Below are 24323 nucleotides of genomic sequence, written 5' to 3' on the forward strand. Positions count from 1 at the left end.
TAGGTAAAATCAAGAAGTATCAAACATTAAGAGGACCTAAGTACATAAACAGGTACAAATGGGCTGTTGAGAATGAAGGTCAACCTTAAGAAGAGCACGACATGACTAAATATCAAAAAGGAGTAAAGTGTTAAAATGTAAGGATAAACATACAAAACACCCAAGCCAATTTCATAAGAGCTGAAATGCTTTGAATCTCAACGACACCTTAGGTATGAAATATTTCAAATGGAAAGTTAAGCAAAATACACTTACTATTAATGGATTTCAGGGAAGCAACATTAATATTGATGAAGCACATGTTCCCTTCCCTCCAAAGAAAAGAAAAATAGAATCTCATTCCTCTGTATTTTTGTAAATCAGGATTTATAATTACTTGGCCATGATTTACAATTTTAACTATGCACTATTAAGAAAGATTCTGTTAAACTTTTTAACTAACCTTAAAAGTATACATCTCTGTGTAACCAATTTAAGAAAGAAAGATAACAAGCTTTTTACTTATAAGTAAATAAATGCAGCTACTAAAACTATTAATTATACCTTGCAGCAGGTATATGGAAATATTTTATAGAAACTGAAAGCTGAAGTTGGATGTAACAAGTGATTAATAACAGCTCAGGACTAATAACAGTAGCTGCAGTTACTCAATTAAAACTCTAAAAAAAAAGCAACCTGTAAATCAAACTAGTACTTCTGCCAGTCAGTACAACCTAGAGAGTTTTTAGGGTACAATAAGCTCTTAAGTACCCATTTTAATAGTGTTAATTGTATACCAGATCAAATGATCGTATAAAACTTCAAACTCATACACATTTCATATCCTAACTGCAAAATTTATAAGTCTTTTAAGTTTATTTTCTATAAATAGTTAAGAGCAACTTAGATTGGGGGATAGGGAAAGTATTTCTACAGGTCAGTTATTGTGGTAGGTGCTTACCAGGTTTAATATTAATAAAAATTTTAATAATAATTACAAGGAATATAATTTTAAAAAGCTGCTAACATTTACTGAACTCTCCTATAAACTAAGAACTTCAGATGTATCATACCTCCAATCCACATAACAAATCTGGAAGGTAAATACTGGTTCCCTTTTATAAGTGAGAAAAGCAAGGTTTGGAGAAGTTAACTTGCTGAAAATCATGCAACTAACAAAACAGACTAAAGGGGGTTTAAGCCCAGGTCTGTCTGCATCCAGGCATGACACCACACTGTTTCCCACAGACATGTGTTCCCTTTTACAAAATGACTTAAGTACACCGATTTTGATAGTTAGGTTTATGACTTCTTGATTATAGTTTACTGATAAGGAAACCAAGAAAAAATTCTTACGTAGCAGTCTGCCCTCAATAATCAAATCCAGCAGAAAATTTGACTATATAAATATAAAGCCAATATATTTTGTTCTATCTTTTACAAGTCACAGAGGTCAAATTTCACGGTAATAAAATTCACTCACTATAAATACAAACACGACTAGAAAATAAAAACACTGGTCCAAATCCTGGCTGGTGGCCTACTCGTTTCTAACACTGTACTATATATAACTAACTTCTTACAAAGCTTTTAAAATGTACACAATATGTAGATAATCTTTTAAAGTTTCTTTGATGGGATAATCTCTCATGCACCAAACCAATTCTTTTTTAAGAATTCACAATATTTCAAATCCAGTATAGGATTAATAATAGAAAAAATAAACACCATGAAGCAGGAGCCAAAAGCCTGGAAAGACACACAAAGCTCTGTTGTCAGGGGCAAGGTTCCGATACACCTCCCCTGAGATACTGAACCCACATCCAACCAATTAACTATACATGTGGTGTCAGTGTCATGCCAGGAGACATGCCAACACCGTCAGGCAAAACAATTTCAGGCCCAACCAAAGAAGGTAAAGTAGGGTTTCATTTATCATAGCAAGACGTGTTTCACAAAAAGCACTGCTGGAAATATCGGTTCCCTCGTGTTCCAAACACTCACAGAGCCGGGATTCAAACCCTGGAGGTCGGTCATAAATGATTCACATTTTTAGAATTACAAGTTTCACCACTTTGAACGTAGGAGAGTGGCCCAGCTAAGAAACCTGTGGTCTATATAACGTAACTCCGGCAGTTATTAATTGTGAGGCCCTAAGCAAGTTACTTTAACCTCCTCAGTTCCTCAATAATAAAATAAGGACTAATAAAAGCACTTCAGGGTTGAAGACAGGATTAAAGAAGGCAACACCCCTGAACTGTTTGCAACTGTGTGTGTGGCACAAAAGAAGCGATCAGGACATGTTAACTAGATAGATGCAGAAGGATGACGATGCTCGGCAACTAGACTGAAAGGACAGGGTAGCACGGACACTTCAATCGCTGTCAAAAGGGGCCACTAAACATTCATGGAAGGTCTACCTAGTTAACACACGGCCCGGGCTGGGGCTTAGGATACAAAGGCCAGCATGCAGGTCCCCGCCCCCCAGAAACCCATCGTCTGTCGCCGCTCCGGGACACCTGGGAATTGCAAAGCACGAGAACCGCTGCTCAGGCGGGGCAAGGCGCCCAGTCGGGCGTGGGAGCATAACCCCGCCTGGCCCCCGCTTCCGGGGAGCGCGCCGGCCCCCAGAGACAGGCGGTTCCGGGAGGGGTCCCCACCCGAACAGACCCTCACCTTCGGGAAACTCGGGCACTGACAAGTCCTGCTCCCAGCCGTCCACCTTCTGCAGATACTGGTAGACCAGGCTGTCCTTCTCCTCCTGGGTGACGGCGTCGAGCAGGGCGTACTCCAGCGAGGTCTGAGCCGGCAGCAGGCCCGAGAGGCTGCAGCTCCGGACTCCGGGGGCCGCCATGTTCTCTCCGGACAGTCCAGAGGCGGCTGCCCAGCCCGCAGGACGGGCTCGTTCGCAGAGAGAGGAAGCGCTTTACTGCCCTTTTGTTTCAAAACGGCACATTCACCTCGCTCGCCACCAGCCCCACTCCACGCTAACCAGACTTTCTTCTTTTGTTAGTCATGCACTCAAAAGCTAAGGTGCCAATCGTTGCTGCTCCCAAGAATGTAATTAAACTACTGGCCCAAACCACCCCGCCCCTTCTAAGCGCCCGCGCCACAGCTGCGCCTGGACATTCAGAGTGCCTGATTCAACATGGAAAAGGCTGCTGTGCCAGCGTTCTAGAAGCTCCAAGAGGGCCATTCCCCCACCCTTCACTTTGGAAATCAGCGGGTTTTAGAATAAAAATAAAATAAGTCCGTGAGACTTAAAAGGGCACAAACTTTTTTCATTCTTTTCAAAGGCCCGCTCTTAGAACCGGGTTCAGCTGATTCGACACAGCACAGGCGAGAGGAAGCTGTTCCCGCCAAGACGTGAAAGGTAAAGGGGTAGGGATCTCTTTAAGGATTTCATTACCAGAAAGCTTTTTAAGATTAGGAGTGACTGGCTAATGCTTTGGCTAATACACACATATAATGTTATGTTGCCCCACAGTGCTGAATGTGCGGCAGCGAATAGATTGTTAGCTGAGCGGGGAGAGTGGGGCGCCGAGGAGGGCGGACGCAGCTGGAGCTGCTGCCCCCGAGGGAGCGCGGTCAGGGGCTGGGGGCGTGCGGCGAGGATCCTTGACAGCAGGACCTCAGTCTTCGGAAGAGGAGGGCTTTGATTGCTTTTATGTTGTAGGCCGTGCTAGGAACAAACTCGCTGTCTACCCAGGAGGGGATAAAAAACCAACTCGCTGGCCTTGCGGCCTCCTACGTCCAAAAAGGATGTAGAGCTAGTGGGAAGCATCAGGCAGGTGAACCTGGCAAAGAGATGGCTGGCCACCTGTAGGGCAGACCACCTCCGCGGTCTGGTTCTAGGGGAGTGCGTGGCCTCAGTGCGAGCACAACTAAACATATTTGAATTTTGTTTATTCATTGTGCAGTGTTTGTTCATTGCTGCTGGAGGAAGATACTGGATGGCCCCAGCAAACTGAAGTTGCCGAATATCCACGAGCCAAGGATAAGGGCAATTACATTTTTTTGAGACTCACACACCTCTTTGATTATGGTGTGACCAGTGTTACTAGCAAATTAAGGTAGACGTTTAGTGTTGGAATACCTGTTGAGCCCGTTACCCAGGGGCTCTGGTTGCATTTGTGGATTTTCTGGACAGTTGTCCAGCAGAAAGTGAACTGACAGCTTTCTAACAGCTCGTTCTAAGATTAAGCTATTGAATTTGTACTTCACATTAGTGCTTAATATTCAAAGTATTACTGATTCTTATTTTTATGAATCAAGTCCTGGAAAAGGCTGAAGTACCTGAATGAAATAGTAGCCACAATGGAAAAACTTCTCAGATGCTAGCGTGTGGTTAGGTCCTCTTAATTTTATTGCTCTATACATAGAAGGGCAAATGTTCTCAGGTATAATGTTTGTAGTTTGCCAATTTATTCATTACCAGAGCGTTAGATTTCTATTAAGTTAGTGGGGGTTTTGTTACTTTTTTTTGCTCAGTAAAGTAATTCTATTAAAAAATTTTGAATCAAGAAATGCACTCTCACTTCACTTAAGATTAGTGCTTCTTTAATGATAAAAATCATTTTGCCATGATAGAAGACACTTTTTTGGAAGAAGAAATCTGGGAATACAAATCGAAAAGAAAACCAAAACCAGTACATTCAAATAATTTCTCTGAGAATATTTCAAAATCTGTTGAAAAAGCAACAGGTAGAAAATATCAGTCAAGACAAAACAGAAATAAAAAAAGAACTGTAGAAGCTAAAGAGAAGGCGAAGGACCCTGAAGTGTGTGTTGGAGAAACATACAGTCAAACTTCTGTAGCTTCTGGTCAGGATTCTGGTTGCAGGGATGGTATTCAGCAGCCCCAAGACAAGGAGACCACTCCAGCAAAGTGCTGTAAGGCTCAGAAAAGCAAGCAGGTGTCTCCAAAAATACGTCCAGTTTATGATGGATACTGTCCAAACTGCCAGATGCCTTTTTCCGCATTGCTAGGTCAGACACCTCGATGGCATGTTTTTGAGTGTTTGGATTCTCCACCAGTCTCTGAAACAGGTAAGATTCCAAAAAGGATAATGGTCTTTAAATAGTTTGAAAGACCTGCACTCAGCCAGCCATATCAGTCCAGTGAAACAAGCAAGGCAAATAAACCAAAAGAGAGAGGTGGCACTATAACTGACTTACCCTATAAGGAACCAAGTTAATGCGTTTTTACCCTTCTTGACAAGGATGAAAAAAAGCAGTCAATGGTATAATTGTAAAGAATGTTGCAAACTTGAAAACAGTGTAAGTGGATTTTATTATTTCATAAATGTCCCTGAACACCTCAATTCTCATAAATGTTAATTGAGCACATACTATGCTAGTTTGACTTAACTGACCCTCATAATGACTGCATAAGGTAGGTTGTAGTGACATTTTACAGATGGAGGTTCTTAAATGACTTGCCATTTTATCTTCTATGAAACACTTTTATAGAAGTATGAATATTGGTCAGTCTTCTAAATATGGGTATGTTGATTCATCATGCTAATATATAGAAAGAACAACTGGTAAGTAGTCTTAGATTATTAACGATTCTAATTAAAATTGTGTGAAGTGATAAATGAAGTAATGTTATGTTTTTATTACCTTTAAGATATTTTATAAATGTCATGTTTAACATAAAAAAGTCTACGTGGAGTATATGAAGAATGGGTTATGATTTGTGTATTTTAAAGTTATCATATATGCCATGAATTTTTAAATCTCATTTAAAATTCAGTAAAATTTTTAAAAAGTCGGTATGAATTTTATGTTAACTGATTCAGAAGGCATTTTATTATTAACCTCATTATCACTTTAAAGTACTGCATGAAGATGCAAAATAACATTTAAAAAATTTCACATTAACCTAATAAAAGCATAGTAAGTGTAAGTCTTATCAAATGCTAGTAATTTGCTTTTAAGTGGCTTGAAAATCAGAACTGGAAGTTGGAGTCCCATGGTGAGCACCTCGGTGAAATGTCTTGTAGATGAATACACCTCAAAGAGGTATTTCTTTTGGTTTTTCACTAACTAAACTCCTTTGAATAGAATCTCAGACTCTCCTTGAATTGAATTCTAATATGTAACAAATACTTTTATGAGGTGGTTTTAAGTTTTAAGCAATGAAGTCATAACTTAATGTAACATCTTTTTTGGGGGGAGGGGATCATTTTTTGATAAACATGGAAATTAACATCCAAGATGGTTTGCATAATGTTTCTCAATCATAATGATATGGGGAATAGTTTCCAGACTATTAAAGCCATATTATTACTACCAGCTTATCAAATTGAATTTCAAATATTAGAATCTAAAATATTCAGGGTAGGAACAGCTGTAACTAATAAGATTGTTATTACTGCTATTGTATACAGTGTGAATATTAAATAACAGAGCCTAAGTTGATACTAAAATTGTCATAAATCTGTATTGCTTGATAAGATAAAAATTGGGGTAGAACTTTTCTTCTGTGAGAGACAGACATACCAGGCTTCTTTACTCTTTATTGCTTGAATACTAGTGAACTAGTGAAACCAAAGGTGTCAATTTGTAGCATCTGCTTAAGAAATAACTAATGCAAGCATGGCATGCATTTTGAAGGAGCTCATATCTGTGAGAGTTCCTGTGGGGAAGTTGGGGTTCCTATGGCCAGGATCTTCACTGAACTTAAACCACTTGGTGATGTAACTGGCCTGTTGCTAGGCTATTGCTTCCACACCTGTAGGCAATAAGCTATTTGCACTATATAGAGAGTTTGGCCCAGTGCTCTGGGCGGAGACAGAGATGCTATTGCTGGACCTACCACCGGGAGAACAAGACAGGTAATAAACACTTTCACCCCAAAAAACGTTCTACTATAATTTCTTTGGTCATACTGAATCCATAGAGAACTTGCCCAGGGCTGAAACCCATTGACAAAACAGTTACTTAGAAAAAAGTGTTAGTCTTAAATTTTTGGGGGACAAAATATTAATTGAAAAGAAATTTAAAAGAGTATTTGCTTTAAAAATAATAACCAGCACCTTGCAAAACCACACTGAATTATTGTTATTTTATGCTAATCTCTTGATTGTACAAAGATAGCTATTGTCCTAAGGCTTCAAAGTAGCACTAACGATTTTCTACTGACATGTTAATGGATGGTGCTAAAGCTTAGTCTGTGCTTTGATCCTGTAATACTTTTTTCTTTATTAACATTTCAGAGTGTCCTGATGGTCTTCAGTGTACCTCAACAATGCCTTCTCATTACAAGAGATACACTCATCTCCAGCTAGCTCAGAGCAGGGCTAGTAATAGTCCTTCCAACATTCCATCACATGGGGCAGGTGGTAGTTTCACTGAGAAGAATTCAGGCTTTTTTTGTAGTCTTGAGGAAGGATGGTCTCAGGATCAGAAACAAATGGAAGACTTCAAAAATGTTTCAGCTGTTCCCTTTGTGGTGACGCAGTGTCTCAGAAAATCTCAGTCTCCAGCTGAAGCCCCTAGAAAGATTTCCTCTTCAACAAATATCCAAACATCCCAACAAGCCCCACAGTTTACAGAATTTGTTAATAACGACAAACTGGTAGGAGTTGGTGTGCCTCTTGCCGAAGAATCAGATCGCCAAAACAACTCAGAACACCTACGTTTGGCATTGCCCGAAAATGACTTTAGCAACTGTGAAATCTCCTATTCTCCACTTCAAAGTGATGAAGAATCTTCTGATATTGATGAAAAGCTGGAGGACTCACAGCAGGAACTCTTTTTTACAGGAAGCTCTGAAGATGGCAGCCTAGAAGAAGATGATAATAGCTCTGCTTTGTTTAGCAAACTCCATGGTCCCTTACTGAAGGACCAGGAGGAGCATGGCCCCGAAGTGAACAGCTTCCCAACTCAGGGCACATACAATGAAGAATTGTACAAGTGCAACACTCTAAATGATTCATCTCAATTTGTTTTCCAAAATAAGAATATTACTTCATGTGATGATCCAGCATATACTGATGGTGATTTTATGTTGTTTCCACCTGCATTAGCAGAGGGGCTTACTTCTAGTTACCAAGTCGCTAGTTACCAAACAAAGCCTGATGAGCCAAAATTTCACTCATCTCAATTAAATATACAGAAACAGGTCATTGAAGAATCAGCTGTTCACAATCAAATTTCTCTTTCTTTACTTAAGCATCAAATGCCAAAACGTTTGGAAAGCCAGGAGGGAAGCTGTCTTACTTTCCGTCTAACCCAGAGTAAAAGCAGGGAATTATCAAGTAAGAATTACAATGCCAAGAACAATACTAGCTCAGTATGTTCCTGCAGAAAGTCATTAGAGGGTATATTAGACAGTGAAGTTACAGTTTTAAATACAGAGAAATTTTCTGGTGCATATACTGCTGCTAAGTCTCTGAAAATATTGCCATCTGATCCTAAGTGTAATGCAACACACACTTCTGCCAAAGCAATGAAGCAAATGGATATAGGTGTGTATTTTGGACTACCACCGAAAAGAAAAGAAGAGAAATTGCTGGGGGAAGGTGCATTCAAAGGGATGAGCTTAAATCCAGTCCCAAGTCCTAATGAAAAGAGGTCCCGGCAGTGCAAGAGGAAAGCAGAAAAATCTTTAAGTGATTTAGAACTTGATGAAAAAATTTTGGATGAGCGTCAGCCCTCTGTGGAACTTTCTAGGGAGAGATCACAGCATCAAAGAAAGAGACGTAAAAAGTCAGATTCACAGGAAGGAGCACATCAGAAGAGGTTACATCACCTCATTAACAAAATAGAATCTGAAACAGTCAATGTAAGTCAAGACAAAGTCTTCATAAAATCAGCTTATGGCAGGCTGCCGAGAAGGAACGTGAAAATTTCAGAGTCATCTAATACAGGAGCGTTGAGAAAAAAGACATGTCCATTCTATAAGAAAATACCTGGTAAGTTGAAATATCAATGCTTAATTTATCTGCAAAGGATCAACTTTTTAAAATTTGATGTTCATTGCCCATGTGTGTGTGTGTGTGTGTGTGTGTATGAAACAATTTGTGTTTCCTTTGTTTTTTACGTTACTTCATTGATCTATAACACATTTTTTTTGCCTATTTCATCTTTTTTGATCCATTTAATTCAGCAAAGTTTTACTAGATGTATTTTATGTTCAAGTTACTGTACTAGTTAGGTGGATATTACAGATTTGACAGATTAGGTGAGCTCAGCTTAATACAGCAGGAGGAAGGCTCTCTGTAAGTAACTGTAATGAAAGATGATCTCTAAGCACTGAAGAGAAATTCAAAGTACTAAATAGCTTTAAAGAAGGAAAATGTAATAGGTTGTACTGATAATAAATGCCAAACATTTAAAAACCATATCATAACTTAGTTTCCCACCCTTTCCATATTCTTTTAATTTCTCTTGCCTTCATAGATGAGCTAGTAGAAAAGGGTATAGTGAAGTGTATTTATTATTGAAAAAAACCAATAACTATTCTGAAAAGAATATAAAATAAAACTGCCAAATATACTTGGTTTCAGGAAAATTTTTGAAAGTGCTTTTATTGATACTCTAAAACTGTGGTTTGTTCACAATGTTTATGTAGAGATTAGCATTTATGTACATCATAGCACCCATTCTGTTTTTAATAATTATTTTGATTAATTTTCTGAATTTTAAGTGAGCCTAAGACTAATATACCCTGTGTTGATAAGCCTTAACAGAATGTGAGGGTGGCTTGTTTACTTGCATATAACAGCCCGCACACTTTGTTATTTCTTTCATAAACATATTTCAGAATAGTTCAAATGTTTTTTTCATTATTGGTCCTCTAGGGAGCCCTTTTGAGGCATTTTTTCCTCATTTCCCTCCTACCCGCCCCCCACTGAAATTCAAATACTATTACACTGTTTATCTGTTATTGTACTGTAACCTTTTGGAGGGCTGCAAACTGTTATAATATGTAAGGTTATTTGGGTCTTCAACCACTTTTGTCCCCTTGGAAGTGTTGGGGAGGAAAGGACTCGGCTTGGTGTTGCAGGGAAGTCAGATACAGTGAGATGAGACACCAAAGTCAAGAAAGCAAAGTAAGTTTTAATACACTCTGCATAGAGTAGCAGAGCGGGCCTGCCTAAGTATAGGACAGGCAGGCATGTGTGCTCATTTTGAGGCTTTTATGTGGTTTTTGGCAGGGCAGAGAGGTCCTTGATTGACAGCTATCAGTTCTCTAGGCTTGTTCTGATTGGTGAAATGGGGACAGGGGCTGTGCTGTGCCTGTGCCTCTGTTATTTCTTATCTGGGAGGACCCTGGACATTTCCTGAGTCACCCCTGGACCCTGTGGCTTCATCTGATCAACTCTCTGAGTCATTTCTGGCTTTCTGGTTCCACCTGATCAACTCCCTGAGTCAGCTTCAGGGCGCCCTTTCTCCTTTCCATCCCTCTCATTTCTGTCTTTCTGCCTAACAGAATCATATCTGTATTGCCCCCATTGAGAATTTATGCTTTAGAGGAAAGCATTCTCCTTTTGCTGGTCTGCAGAAGTAAAGGATTTTAGGTGACGAGTAAGTATCGTGAAAATATTCACTGAAACAAAGAAGTAATTGGTCTGTAGCTTAGTATTTTGGTTTTTTTGTATGGTTATTCATAAAGAAAACCTATACTGGAATATTTAGTAGAAACTTAACAGAACATTTTCATCTCTAGTATCGTCTCTTGCTAAATTTATGTGGTGTAACTTTTTATAAACTTAAGTTGGAAATGAGATGTAAAGGTGTTAGAGGGTTCACTACTTATACTCAAATTGGGTATCTTGCTTTATAATAAGCTAGTGCTAAAGCAGCTCTGTTGGTATTTTTATTGCAGGAACTGGCTTCACAGTTGATGCTTTTCAGTATGGATTGGTTGAAGGTTGCACAGCCTATTTTCTCACACATTTTCATTCTGATCATTATGCTGGACTGTCTAAAAACTTCACATTTCCAGTTTATTGTAGTGAGGTAAGTTAGTGTTCTATATTCTGAGTTTGTAGACTACCACAAATTTCTAAGCAATTTGGTTTAAAAAGAATAATTAAAATTGAAAGGTCTATCATTCTACTAGAGAAGATGTGAGAAAACATTCCACACTGAGATGTTAAAATTGAGTTATTGCCAACAATTACAATAGATGTTTTAAAAATATGCTTTATTGTATGAAAACTATTTTAAAATGGACTAAACACTGAAGTTTCATTCAGTAAACATTTATTGAGTGCCTAAAATATATTCAAGACAAAATACTTAGCTTCAGGGGGCTTGAAGCCTTCAGCATACACATTCACAAATAATACCATGAAAGGATTGGTATTGTCATAGGAAAGTGAACACAACACCTAGAATTAGGGAGAAGGGAGTTCTTTACTCTGTCCTGGGCTAAGGCTAAGGCTAAAGAAAGTTTCATGGTGGAAAAGATACTTTGAACTAATTATTGAAAGGTGAACATTTTAAATGCCTACTACTAAGGGCTTTGCCTAGAATTTTGTTTAACCTCACAGCATTCTTAAATTATCCTCTTTTTATTAATGAAACAACTTGTGCTTGGAGAGGTTAAGTGGAATGCGCCAAGTAACAGAGCTAGTAATGGCAGAGCCAGAATTTGAATGCACATCTGTCTGATTCCGGAAGCAGGCAGAGAAAAAAGGAGAGAATATTCCAGGTAGAGAACAGAGTTTTGTATAAAGGCGCAGACCCTTAAGAAATACCCCTTCCAGGCACTTCAGATAATTCAGAACAGCAAAACACAAAATGAGGAATACCAGGAGATAAACCCACAGAAATGGGCAGGGAGCAGGTCAAGAAGGGTTTTGTATGTCATGTCGGGGATGATGGGTCTTTCACAGATGAGGGCGAGTCAGTGAGTATTTAAGCAGAGTTACGATGCAGTCATTTTAGAAGTTCTTCCAGGCATTCTGGAGAGTCTTCATGAATATAAGTGGGACAGCAGGGAGATTATTAAGATTCTTGAGTTCTACACTAAATGTGAAATCAAAGACTATTTAGTGTTGTACTGTATCAGCAATAAGCATACCCTGTTTTGCAGATAACTGGCAATTTGTTGAAGAGTAAACTTCATGTGCAAGAACAATATATCTACCCACTGCCAATGGACACTGATTGTATAGTGAATGGTATAAAAGTTGTTTTGCTTGATGCCAATCAGTAAGTATTAAACTTAATGATAGCCTATTTTTTAAGTACTCAAAACACATTGGCGTGGTTACTTAAGAACTTTTTAATTGGAACAAATATGCTTGATATTTCTAAAAACTTGAATAAAAATTTGTTTCTACTTTTGAAAAAAATTGTACCCAATTACAGAATCAGATTAAATGTAAAGAAATTCTCTAAATATTATGTAACCTATTTTTTTAAGTAGTTTAAATTACTATGCTTGACATATAAAACTCCACCTTATTTTTTTTAAATGTTTTGACATTTTGTTGCTTTTATTTAAGAGATAACCTTTTGTCATTTTCTCTAATATCACGTTAATTAACTTACATATATACAAATATATATATTTATATATTATTTAAAATTTTAAACATTTAAATATTATATATTAAATATAATATGTATTTATAAATAAATAAATAAATATATAAATCACTTAAAAAATTCCATTTAGATACTAGAGGGTTTTTTTCTCTTTTAAATTCTTCAGGTTTTTGATACTAAAGACTTGGAAGACTTTTTTCTTGGAAATGGTTTCCCTTTTTCTTTCTCTTTTCTTCTTTTTTTAATGTAATATACTACTGAATATTTATGTTGCCAAAATGCACCTGTCAACTGTCCTTGTAAGTCTGGGGAGAGGAAATCCTGGGGCAAAATACCTCTAAAACTGAATCAGTCAAATGGAGAAATAAAGTTCAAAATCCATTTATTACTTACAAACTGCAGTCCAGGCCCTTCTCTCTTTCCTGCTCCAGCAGAAGCAAAAGGGCCCTCCCCTCACCTCCAGGTACAGATGAGCCCTCTGTTGCCCAGGTCATTACCCACTGATATGGAGATGAACTTCTCTCCACCCCTGAGGAATGATGCAAATGCACTAAAGCCATACTTCTCTCCACCCTTGAGCACCTTTTGATATGCAGATGTACTAAAGCCAGGAGGGATATTCTGGAAATATTACAATTTTACCCACAATGCTTTTTTCTAGTTATCATAGAATGTTAGCCTTATGTACCTTAGATCATAGATGCTTAGAGAATTAAAATTAAGACTAAATCTATGTCTCCTAAAATCCATACCAATGCTATTTATTTAGGTCACCTTTTAATTTTGTCTGCTAACTTTGCTGCTGTTTCTTTTTAAATAACCAATTATGGCAACTCAGTTTCTGATTTTAAATAAACTTTTATTGAGGTACAATTTGCATATGTAAAATGGACCCATTTTAAATGTTTGTTAAATTTTCACAGAAATACACACCTATGTAATTCCTGCCATAAAAATATCGAAACTTTTCCCACCGCAAAAGATTTCCTTGATCTGTTTACAAACCATTGATCTGTTGTAATCATTATGGATCAGATTTGTCTTTCCTAGGGATTTGGCTACATCAAATCACATAGTATCTACTTTTTTGTGTCTGGCTTCAGTCACTCATAGTGTTTTGGAGATTTATCCATGATGATGTGTGTATCAGTAGCGTGTTCCTGTTTATTGCCCTACAGTATCTATTGTGGAGATACACTACAGTTTCTTTATCCATTCATCTCTTGATGGAAAATTGATTTTTGATTATTGACCTTGTATCCTATGACCTTGCTAAACTTGCTTATTAGATGTGGTAGGCTTTTTGTAGATTCTTGAAAATTTTCTACATATAAGATCATGTAATCTGCAAGTAAAGACAGTTTTGTTTACTTCTTGCATTCCATTCAGAGTGCTTTTCTTTGTCGTGTACTGTACTGCCTCAGACCTTCAGTGTGGTGTTGAATACGAGTGGTGAATGCAGAGCGCAGACATACTGCTTATTCCTGATCTTAAGGGGAAAGCTGTCAGTCTTTCCCCATTAAGCATGACGTTAGCGGTAGGGTTTTCATAGATGCCTTTTATCAGGTTGAGGAAGACCCTCTCTTTTCCTACTCTGCTGAGAGTTTGTTATCATGAATGGGTGTTGAATTTTGTCAAATACTTCTTTAGTATCTGTTGAGATGATCATATAATTTTTCTCCTTAATAATGTTAACATGGTAAATGACAATGATAGATTTTTTGAATGTCAAACCAGCCTTGCATCACTGGGGTAAACCCCACTTGGTCTTCATGTATTATGCTTTTAAAAATATATTGAACAGATTTGATATGCTAGTATTTTGTTAAGGAATTTTGTGCCTACTTTCATAAAGGATACAGGTCTATAGTTTTTTTTATAATACATTTTTCTAGTTTTGATATCAGGGTAATGCTGGCCTCATGAAGTATTCCCTCCTCTATTTTCTGAAAGATATGTAGTAGTGGTACTATTTCTTCCCTATGTGTTTGATAGAATTCTGCAGTGAAGTCACTGGGGTCTGAAGTTTTAGTGTGGGAAGGTAAGTTTTAAAGTACAAATACAATTGAAAATGAGAATCCTATGTGTTTTGGCAGTCATTTCTAAACCCCTTTCTGTCAGGATCTCCCAGACCACGTTGAGGCTGAGTGCTTTGCTACAGGGACCCATAGGACAAAGGATAGCTGTTAAACTTGTGGTTATAGCTTATCACAGTGAAGGGGTACAGATTAAAATTAGCAAAGGAAAAAAGGCAAATAGGGGTGAAGTTAGGAGAAACCAAGTGGAATTGTCCAGGTATTCTCTTCAAATGGAGTTGGATGGATGCCCTTAATTCTCCCAGCAACAATGTGTAACAGCATATGCAAAGTATAGCCAACCAGGGAAGCTCCCCTGAGCCTTGGTGTCCAGGGTTTTTATTCAGGGTCAGTCAGGTACACGTGCAACACTCATGTATGTGACTGACCTTGGTACTCAGCCTCCAGTAATGTGGAGCAAAGATAGATATTCACCATAGATCACATTATTAGCATAAACTATCCATCAAACTAGTAACATATGGCCAGAAGCATTTGTCAGGCATACAAAACACTCTTATGAGGCAGCCTATTCCAAAGACTCAGAACTCATCTCCCAGGGAGGCCGCCAAGAACTAGTCCTTAAGATAGGCCTTTCTTGGGGATGTGTGGAGTCTGAGCAGCCTTGGCCTGCTGAAGTAATTCTTCCTTGCACACCAATTATTTTTTTTATCATGTGTATTCCTTAAGTTAAAATGCTACATTTCCTCTATAGTTCAATGCTGTGTCATTGCAGTAAGCTAATAAAGTGTATTAACTTGTTGATACTGAAATAAGTGTTCTTCCTTTAGATGCTTTGCCTGTGTTTAGAATCATCCTTTGAAATGTTTGTGTTCAGCTGTCCAGGTGCTGTGATGATCCTTTTTTATCTTCCTAACGGTAATGTCATATTACATACCGGAGACTTCAGAGCAGATCCCACCATGGAACGTTCTCTTCTAGCAGGCCAGAAAGTCCACACGCTTTACTTAGACACAACGTAAGAAAGGTTTTGTTCGTCTGCTTCCTCTTCCCATGGACAGCATTTGCCCCGTATATTATGAATAATTTGAGCATTTGCTTATGTAACCAAAATGATGGTTTGTTGTCAGTTCTTATTTTCAGGCTATCAGAGGGATACTATTTGAAGAAATATATACTTGCTGAAGAACAAATTTGGGATAACATGTTTTAATTGCAGCTCAATACTTGTTTATAATTTCCTTTTGAAAATACAGTTTATGTGAGAATCCGATTACTGAAACAAAGAAAGAAAATTTGGGGGCAAACTTTTCTAGGAAAACACTCATATAAGCTCTCATTTCAAAGTATCCATGTAACTCTCAAATGTAATGTAAAGAAAAAGCAGAGGCCAAAATGCAATTCTGCTTCTGAATATTCAGAATAACTTTGTTCTTTTCTCCAAAAGGTAATGTATAAGTGACAACTTTGAATTCCTAAACATAATGGTATAAGCTATTATCCTTTTATATTAGAATACCTCATCAATTTGTTAGAAACGAATTATGTTAACTATTTCAACATATTTCAAGAAGTGAGTTTGGATGGTGTATTTCACTAAAAGATGGGCTTTCCACATCCAGTTTTCTAAAACTACAGCTAATTTTTCCATTCTTTTATATGTAGTATAAATACTAGATAAATTAAGAAAATAATAAGTAAAAAACACTTCTTTGGTTACTTAGTTTTGTTCTACATACAATTATTTTCTCTATTCATATGGCTGACCAGCAAAATAGTTTTGCAAATTGGGAAAAATATGAAAAAGTGCTTATTTTTCATTTCAAATATACATAGCTAGGAGTTTTACGGTTAATGTTTCCTTGGGTGTTCGTGTATTGAGGTAGACCCAATGAATCGTTATATCCTGTAATACTGTATATATTTCTGTATCTCCTAAGAAGAGATGATAACCATGTAAATATTAACTGTTTGATTTAACACTACTTCATTAAATTCATGTTTGGTTTCTTTGTTTTAATTTTTTTAAAACTAAGTTAGAATTCTTTAGTCCAAAGATAAAACCCCTATTGATAATATTTTCTTTGATAGTGATTGGGATTTCAAAAAAGAAATTTAGATTTATAACATAGCTTCAGTAGCTAGTTGGCCAGAAATATTCTTGAAATAAAAAAGGCAACTTATTGATTTGAGGGTGATAAAAGAAATATAATGAAAAAGGTATATTGCAAATGTATAATTCCATCATAAATTATATAACTGGTAACAAATACTTTAACCACAAGCAGTAAGATAACGGCAGTGGTGTTAATATATTATATTTATGTTGTATGTAATTTTGCTAAAGCTTATTTTCTAAAATAGCATCCAACTTGATGCTATGGCTTTCTTGTTGATCTTTTAAGAAGTATCATATTTCTATATATAACAGATATTGCAGCCCGGAATACTCCTTTCCGTCTCAGCAAGAGGTTATCCAGTTTGCCATCAACACTGCCTTTGAGGCTGTAACTCTAAACCCGCATGCTCTTGTTGTCTGTGGCACTTACTCTATTGGAAAAGAGAAAGTCTTCCTAGGTGCGTGGTAGCTATATCTAATTTACATTAATATATTATGAAGATCAGATTCTTTTTGCATAAAGCCCTTTCAGTCTCTATTCTTGTATTTGATATTTATTTCCTCAAATGGTTCAGTATTACCTTTGAAGTTGAAAGAAAATTTGAGGGAATTTGATTCATTTAAATTTTGAAAGGCTTAGCTTAATGGAAACACTTGATAAGCATGTTTATGATAGCCTTTGTATCTACAAAATGTTTATAGAGCAAATGTCCATGGTACATTGATATTTTAATAAACTAAATAATGACTAAGGCATAGTTGTATTGATGCCTTCTTTGAGGATAACCATCAGTAAATTATGTTGGAAAATAGTTTTAGTTTTTATTCCTAAATGATTCCTGGATATGTAATTGCAGTTTGTCTAGATAGAATTATACTGTTTTGTAAAGTTCTTTCCATTTCTTCCTATGGCCACATAGTGTTAAACATTAAGATATGAAGTGATAAAGCCAAGGTTTTAACTCCTCCAAATTTGGTTCTTTCCCTTCCTCCACTCCTTTCTATACATCTTCTGCAACTTTTAAAGAAAAATAAGTTCTTTGGGTTTCTCACAATTTATTCCATGTAGTTAACCAATGAAATTAATCATCCTTTTGATATTTTATGGCAAAAGCATAAATGTTTGGAATTTCTTTTTTGTAAGTTCTTTAAATTTTTATTAACTTGTCATTTGGTTATTTTTCCCATAAGCTGTGATTTTACTATTTTTAATCTTTTCCTTTGCCTATAGCCATTGCTGATGTTTTAGGTTCAAAAGTGGGCATGTCCCAAGAAAAATATAAAACATTACAATGCCTCAAAATACCTGAAATTAATTCCCTCATCACCACAGACATGGGCAATTCACTGGTTCACCTTCTCCCAATGATGCAGATTAATTTTAAGGTAAGCATTCAAGAGATATGCCTTTTTAGTATGAATTGGAAAAGATAATCCAGTGATTGTAAACTGAAATCCAAACTTACCTGCATTTAACTAGAGCAATTCAGTTATAGTGGGGTCACCTACAGTAAACTTTTCCCTAGAAAATTGTTACAGTAGAATGTAGGTGTATTTAGGTTTTTTTTGTGTGTGTACCTGTTCAGAGTAAATCATATGCCCACCAAGGGTCTAGGACCTAGAGAACCAGTTATAAAGGAAAAAATAAAAATATAAAAGTATGCAGCTATCCAGTCATTCACACCTTCTATTAAGGTTCATTTCTAGTTCTTCCAGGTAAGTGGGGAAATGAGTAGAGAATTTTAAGGACTTCTTACTTTTATTTTCAGGTCTATTCTGTATTACTACTAAGCTTCTACAACATTGATTATGTTTGAAATTTACTTGTTGTGAGGATTTAATGAAATAGTGGAAGTACATCCTAAGAGGAAGTGCTAGTGTTAGTTCTGAGGTATAAATTAAAATACATGTGGTATGACTTCCTGTGGTTTTGTTAGGGGTTGAGTTTGTCCTCTTCGGTTCTTGCCCCCACCACAACAAAGGATTGAAAGGCAGGGAAACAGTAGCGAAGCGGAGTGAAAGTTTTATTTGAATGCCAGAGTGAAGGTAGACAAAGGCCTGGAACTTGTAGGGGAGGATCTATTTATCCTGACCTCGCTGGGAGGTACTTCTTTGATTGGCAGGGTGAGGTCATTTGATTGATAGCTCTAGTTATACACCCATTCCTCTTGATGCACATGTTTCTTCCCAAAAAGCACAGAAAAGCCCATGGGGAGGAGGGCAAAACCACAATTTATTTTAATGAAATTGTGATGGGTGTAGTTCCATTTAGTTGCATTGCTTTGGGACCTAGTTGGGACCAGTTTGGACTGGTCCCAATGGACAAGAAGTTATCTCCCTGCAAAGCCTGTGTTGTCTTCACGTGGGACCCCTACCTGGGCAGTTGGGGCAGTTTTTTCCCCTTCAACCTTACCTTCCCCTTCCCTAACTACATATTAACCAATGAAATTAGTCATCCTTTCTACCTAACATTCCTAACAGTTTGGAGGCTTATTTGTCAGATTTATTAATATACTAAGATTCATTCCATTTTGTAGCATCTGACAACCAGCAGTGGAAAACATCAAACCTGGGTATTAAAAGCAATTCAGAGCACTAATGTATTTTTACTTTTGCCATAGTGTTCATGAAGTAACTTCTGTGGAGCTCTTTGAAATAGCTTAGGGTGTTGTTTACTGTTATCTGTCTTATTAATAATAACACTGGTATTGTATAAAGAAAATGAGTTTTTTAGGTCTATCCCTTGAGTAAGAAAATTCTGTTATAACTACTCCTTTGTCCATAAGATTAAGGTAAAATTATTTTCAGGAGTATGTAATTCATAAAATTTCAGAGATAATAAAGTTAAAGTTGTATCCATTGGTGTTTAAGCCAGCTTTGTAAACATATTTTAAATTTGAGAAGCATCCATTTTGTGTGGAGGCTGACGAGATGTTGATTAATCATAAAGTGAACACTAATGTCCTGAGGAAGGTATAGTATATTTTTATTTTTATTTTACAGTTTTATTTCCTATTAAGTTCATTCCATTTGAACAAATTATCTATTTAGGAGAATAATGGGGGTGGAGGAGTCAAAGTATTGTGGAAAATTAAGGGACTAGCCCTTTTCAAGAAATTGTTAAATTGAAAGTGCTATCTTATCTGCTACAGAGAACTAAATTAAGGAAAGAATGGCAATTTGGCAGTTAGAACATCATCATTGACCTGCACAAGAACTGTTTCAGTGAAGTGATGTTGGAGGAAGCCAGATGGCAGAAGGCTAAGGAATGAATGAGAAGATATAAATGGTCAAATGAATAAGACATACATACAAATGGCCAATAAACATATGAAAAGAGGATCAACGTTGTTAGCAACAGGGAACTGTAGTTCAAAACCACAGTGAGATACCACTTCACACTCACTAGGATAGCTGTACTAGAAAAGATGGACAATGTTTGTTGGTGAGGATATGGAGAAGCTGGAATCCTCATTCATTGCTGGTGAGATTCTTCAATGATACAGATGCTTTGGAAAACAGTTTGATAATTTCTTAAAAAGTTAAGTATGAGCTGACTCTCTGGCCAGCAATCCCAGTCCTAGGTATATGATCAAGAGAAGTGAAAAGATAATGTCCACACAAAACTTTGTACACAAATGTTCAAAGCAGCGTTATTCGTAATAGCAGAAAATTGGAAACAACTCAAATGCCCATCAAATGATGAATCGATAAAACGTGACATATCCGCAAAATAGGAATATTATTCAGCTGTAGAAAGGAATGAATTACTAGTACATGCTACAGTGTGAATGAACCTTGAGAACATTATGGCAAGTGAAAGAAACCACACACAAAGGACTGCATATTGTGTGACTCCATTTATATGAAATGTCCAGAATAGGAAAGTCTATAGAGACAGTAGATTAGCGGTTGCCCAGGCTTGAGGGAGAGGGGGTGGGGAGTGACTGCCGATGGGTATAGCGTTTCTCTGTGGGGTGATAAAAATGTTCTAGAATTAGATGTTAGTAATGAATATATTAACACCACTGAACTGTATGCTTCATACACACAAAAAAAGGCATAGCTTTCTGCCTTGAAGATAAAGAATATCTCAAATCGTGAATCTATATTTTTTCTGTATTTGTCCTCTGTTGGTATTGCCTTTGGTAGCCCTTCCCCTTCCTCCAATTAAGTGACAAAGATATTGATGACATTTTTGATGATTTCTTATCTTCAAAACACACATGGATTAGAAGCTGATTGTTACCATGAGGCTATTATTTTAGTTAGTACTTAAAGCCTATTTTTACCAAACAAAAATTGTTCCGTTGCATCAGAGTTAATGACTTTTTGTGCAAATGTAAATCTGATAAAATTTTCAGGGTTTCTAAGGCAGGCTTGAAAGCCTTAGAAACATTATAAATAATACAGTTCATGCTATCAGGTTCAACATCCCAAGTTCATATATGTGATATATAGTTGACCACCTCTGATTTAAACTCGATTGACTGAATCTCATAAAACATGACAGTAATGTTTTGGATGATATTAGCATGTTGAAAAAGTTCTACTGGCACATATTGAAAGTATTTTTATCAAAACTGGTTACCAATAAACAGACAAGTCACGGATTGAGGACTTTATGTTGACTAAAGCATTTTTAATAAAATTGCTCATGATAATAGTTCTCCAGTTGTGGCTAATGAACAACTAGTGGCTGTACATTTGACTTATATGATAAAATCATATGTTTTTGTGGCAACTCTAATTTGTCTGATGAAAAGCAAATCACTTCTTATTTAATCCTCCTAAGTGTTTTTGTATTATTGTCTTTCAAAAACTGAACTTGGAAGGAAAAAGAAAGGGGGCATTACAATTAGCATGTATAATGTTGTGGGGGGGGCATGGGGAGGGCTGTACAACACAGAAGACAAGTAGTGATTATACAGCATCTTGCTATGCTGATGGACAATGACTGTAATGGGGATTGTGGGGGGGACTTGGTGAAAGGGGGAGCCTAGTAAACATAATGTTCTGCATGTAATTGTAGATTAATGGTAACAAAATAAAAAAAATTGAACTTGGTCATTGATTTTCTAAGAACTTTATCAAGTGTCATCACTTACGATGACTTTGGAAAGTTCCATTCTGCAAGATTCATTAAGGGACCATGTTGATTCCAATTTTGGCAGCATGAGAGTTCTGAAAGTTTTCTAGCTCATGAGTGATAAGGAATAAATACCTGAGAAGAGTGCTCTGGGCATTTTAAAAATGTATGTCTGTGTTGAGCATAATGCCACTCTTACAAAAAATTATTTCCGTCTTTGTATATTTATATATATATATTTGGATTGATGTTTACCAGTGTTAATATTTGTATCTCTAATAGGGATAATTGGATACTAGTATCTCTAATAACCTAATAGCAGTAGGATTTGGAGAGGCTTTTTTGGTTGATATTTGAATTGTAATACTTAGTAACTTAAATACTTAGTTACTTATGTCTAAAGTTTCTCATCTTACTTTTTTTCAGACTGTACTTAAGCTGGTTTAACATTAAAGAAGTAAAGGGGAAAATATTTTTTTCTCCCAGTGATTTTGTTATTTTGGAAGCAGGGCTCTAGGTTGTGCAAGTTAATGCTCACCAAGTGAAAATTCCCTGTGCCTCTGCCAGTGTAACATCTTTAATCTGTCTATTTCATTCTGCATAACTGTCTTCACTGACCATTAAATGAATATTTTATTTTTACTTAATAGGCTTTACAGAGTCATTTGAAGAAGTGTGGTGGAAAATACAATCAGATTTTGGCTTTTCGACCCACAGGATGGACACATTCCAATAACTTAACTTGTATAACAGATGTTATTCCCCAGACCAAAGGAAACATTACAATATATGGTATAATTATTCATTGTTTTCACTTATAATGTTTGTAGTTGCATTTTTAAAAAGCCATAAAATTAAGATCCAAGGAGACTGGGCACCAAAGAATCTAACAATTCAAGAGTTTCAAATCACTACTTACTCTAAACCTGCATCTTTAGCCATTGTAAACGGATACAAAGGAGCATGTCTGTAGTAAACAGACATAGACCAGTACAGGTGATTTCCTTTGTGTGATCAGTGACATGTAGGGGAAATGGTAGACTGCTTGAAAGGAGGGGTTGGTGGCACAGGTGAGTACTGGGAATTTAGATGACCCTGCAATCTGAAAGCAGAAGGATGGTGGATCAGATGCGATGGTGACAGCAAAGAGTTACAGTCTTCAGTTTTTCGTCTTAGAGGGAAGAGGCTTACCATTGTCCTTGGAAATTGGCGTATTACAGTAATGGCTGATGGAAACATTTTGATATGTTACTAGACAAGTGACTGACTTTCAGCCTCTAAAGACCCTCTTTTACTCAAAACAGGACCCTATTTCCCCTTCTCTATGATACTTGATCTTCAGTAAAGAAGATAAAGGGATTTTTAAAATTTACTTTTTTTTCTTTTTTGCTTATTTTTTTTTCTTTTTGCTAATTTTTCATGTGTACAAAGCTTGGGGATGGGAATCTGTTTATTTGCTTGGAAATCAAGAGTCTCCTGTTTGTTATTCTTCAAATTTTACTCACATTTCTTAAAGAGAAGAATGGAAAAGAAAGCCTAATTATATATAAAAATCTATAGAAATGCATGTCATTAAGTATATAATTAAAAATAGAATTTCCTTGTTCAAAGTTTGCATCATTTTAATGTTTAACCTTTATTACCCATAAAAGATATTAACAGATTTTCTTGGAAATAAAGCAAGTAGTGTTTGACAAAAATACCCTGGATTGCTCTCCTTTCCTCTTTTATTTTGGGCTGTGAATTTTTTTTTATTAATTTGATTTTTAGTAGCCAATCTTTTATTTTGTATTGCAGGAATTCCTTACAGTGAACACAGCAGCTACCTAGAAATGAAACGTTTTGTTCAGTGGCTGAAGCCCCAGAAAATCATACCTACTGTGAATGTTGGCACCTTGAGATCTAGGAACACAATGGAGAAATATTTTAAAGAGTGGAAATTGGAAGCTGGATATTGATGTTACCTTAGAGGACTCAGAGTTGTAGATTGTTAGTAGTTAAATAGTGATATGAAATACACCTTATGTGAAAAACCTCATGAAGGTCACTCATATAGCTTTTTTCCTCATTTACATTTGAGTAACATGTGCATAGTGCTGAGTGCTTCTCAGCATCATCAGTGATAATTGAGACTGGTCTCCCTAGTACCCTTGGTTCTTGCTTCTCCCCATGGGGGTGGTTATATTCTTGCATAAAGCCTCAGAAGAGGAAACAAAGGCAGGTTCAGGGACCAAAAGGATTCATAATAATGGAGGAATTAGATTGAAAGCATTATATATAAGTAAGTATCAGTATCTTTAAAGTGATCTAATATGGGCCATATTTTTATAAGAGAACTTTTATGTATAATTAAATAAAAAATATTAAATTTTCTGTAGTGTCTTTTGATTTCTAGGATTTGTAACTGTGATGTTCATGCAGTTTTATAAAATTGCAATGGAAATAATTTAACATTTGGCTCTGAAGATTTAAAAAGGCTAGATAATCAGTCACCCAGTAAAGGATGGTGAAAAGTTCACTTGAATGATGTTTAGCTGAACTATTTACTCAAGACATCAGATAACTAAAAGTTTAGATTGCACCTTTT

General features: G+C 36.5%; 2 protein-coding genes across 3 annotated transcripts in view; one reads left to right on the forward strand and one right to left on the reverse strand.

Annotated features, from left to right (window-relative positions):
* NHLRC2 (NHL repeat containing 2) overlaps positions 1-3038 on the reverse strand; it is a 63485-nt gene extending 60447 nt beyond the window's left edge. The window contains exon 1 of one of the 2 annotated variants that reach the window (XM_017641468.3): positions 2656-3038. In XM_017641468.3, coding sequence (XP_017496957.3) covers positions 2656-2833 — 178 coding nt within the window. In that variant the 5' untranslated portion in view covers positions 2834-3038. The remainder of the gene's footprint in view (positions 1-2655) is intronic. The other variant, XM_017641477.3, reaches the window with a different exon arrangement.
* Positions 3039-3211: 173 nt separating this feature from the next.
* DCLRE1A (DNA cross-link repair 1A) lies at positions 3212-24109 on the forward strand. Its single transcript, XM_017641455.3, has 10 exons — positions 3212-3352; positions 3900-5028; positions 7203-8903; positions 10820-10953; positions 12035-12153; positions 15406-15546; positions 16960-17105; positions 17879-18033; positions 22387-22528; positions 23534-24109. The coding sequence occupies exons 2-10, from the start codon at positions 4563-4565 to the stop codon at positions 23692-23694; spliced, it is 3165 nt and encodes a 1054-aa protein (XP_017496944.3). The 5' UTR covers positions 3212-3352; positions 3900-4562; the 3' UTR covers positions 23695-24109.
* Positions 24110-24323: the final 214 nt, after the last annotated feature.

This window comes from Manis javanica, chromosome 7, assembly GCF_040802235.1.
Source record: "Manis javanica isolate MJ-LG chromosome 7, MJ_LKY, whole genome shotgun sequence".
In the NCBI taxonomy this organism is placed as follows: domain Eukaryota; kingdom Metazoa; phylum Chordata; class Mammalia; order Pholidota; family Manidae; genus Manis; species Manis javanica.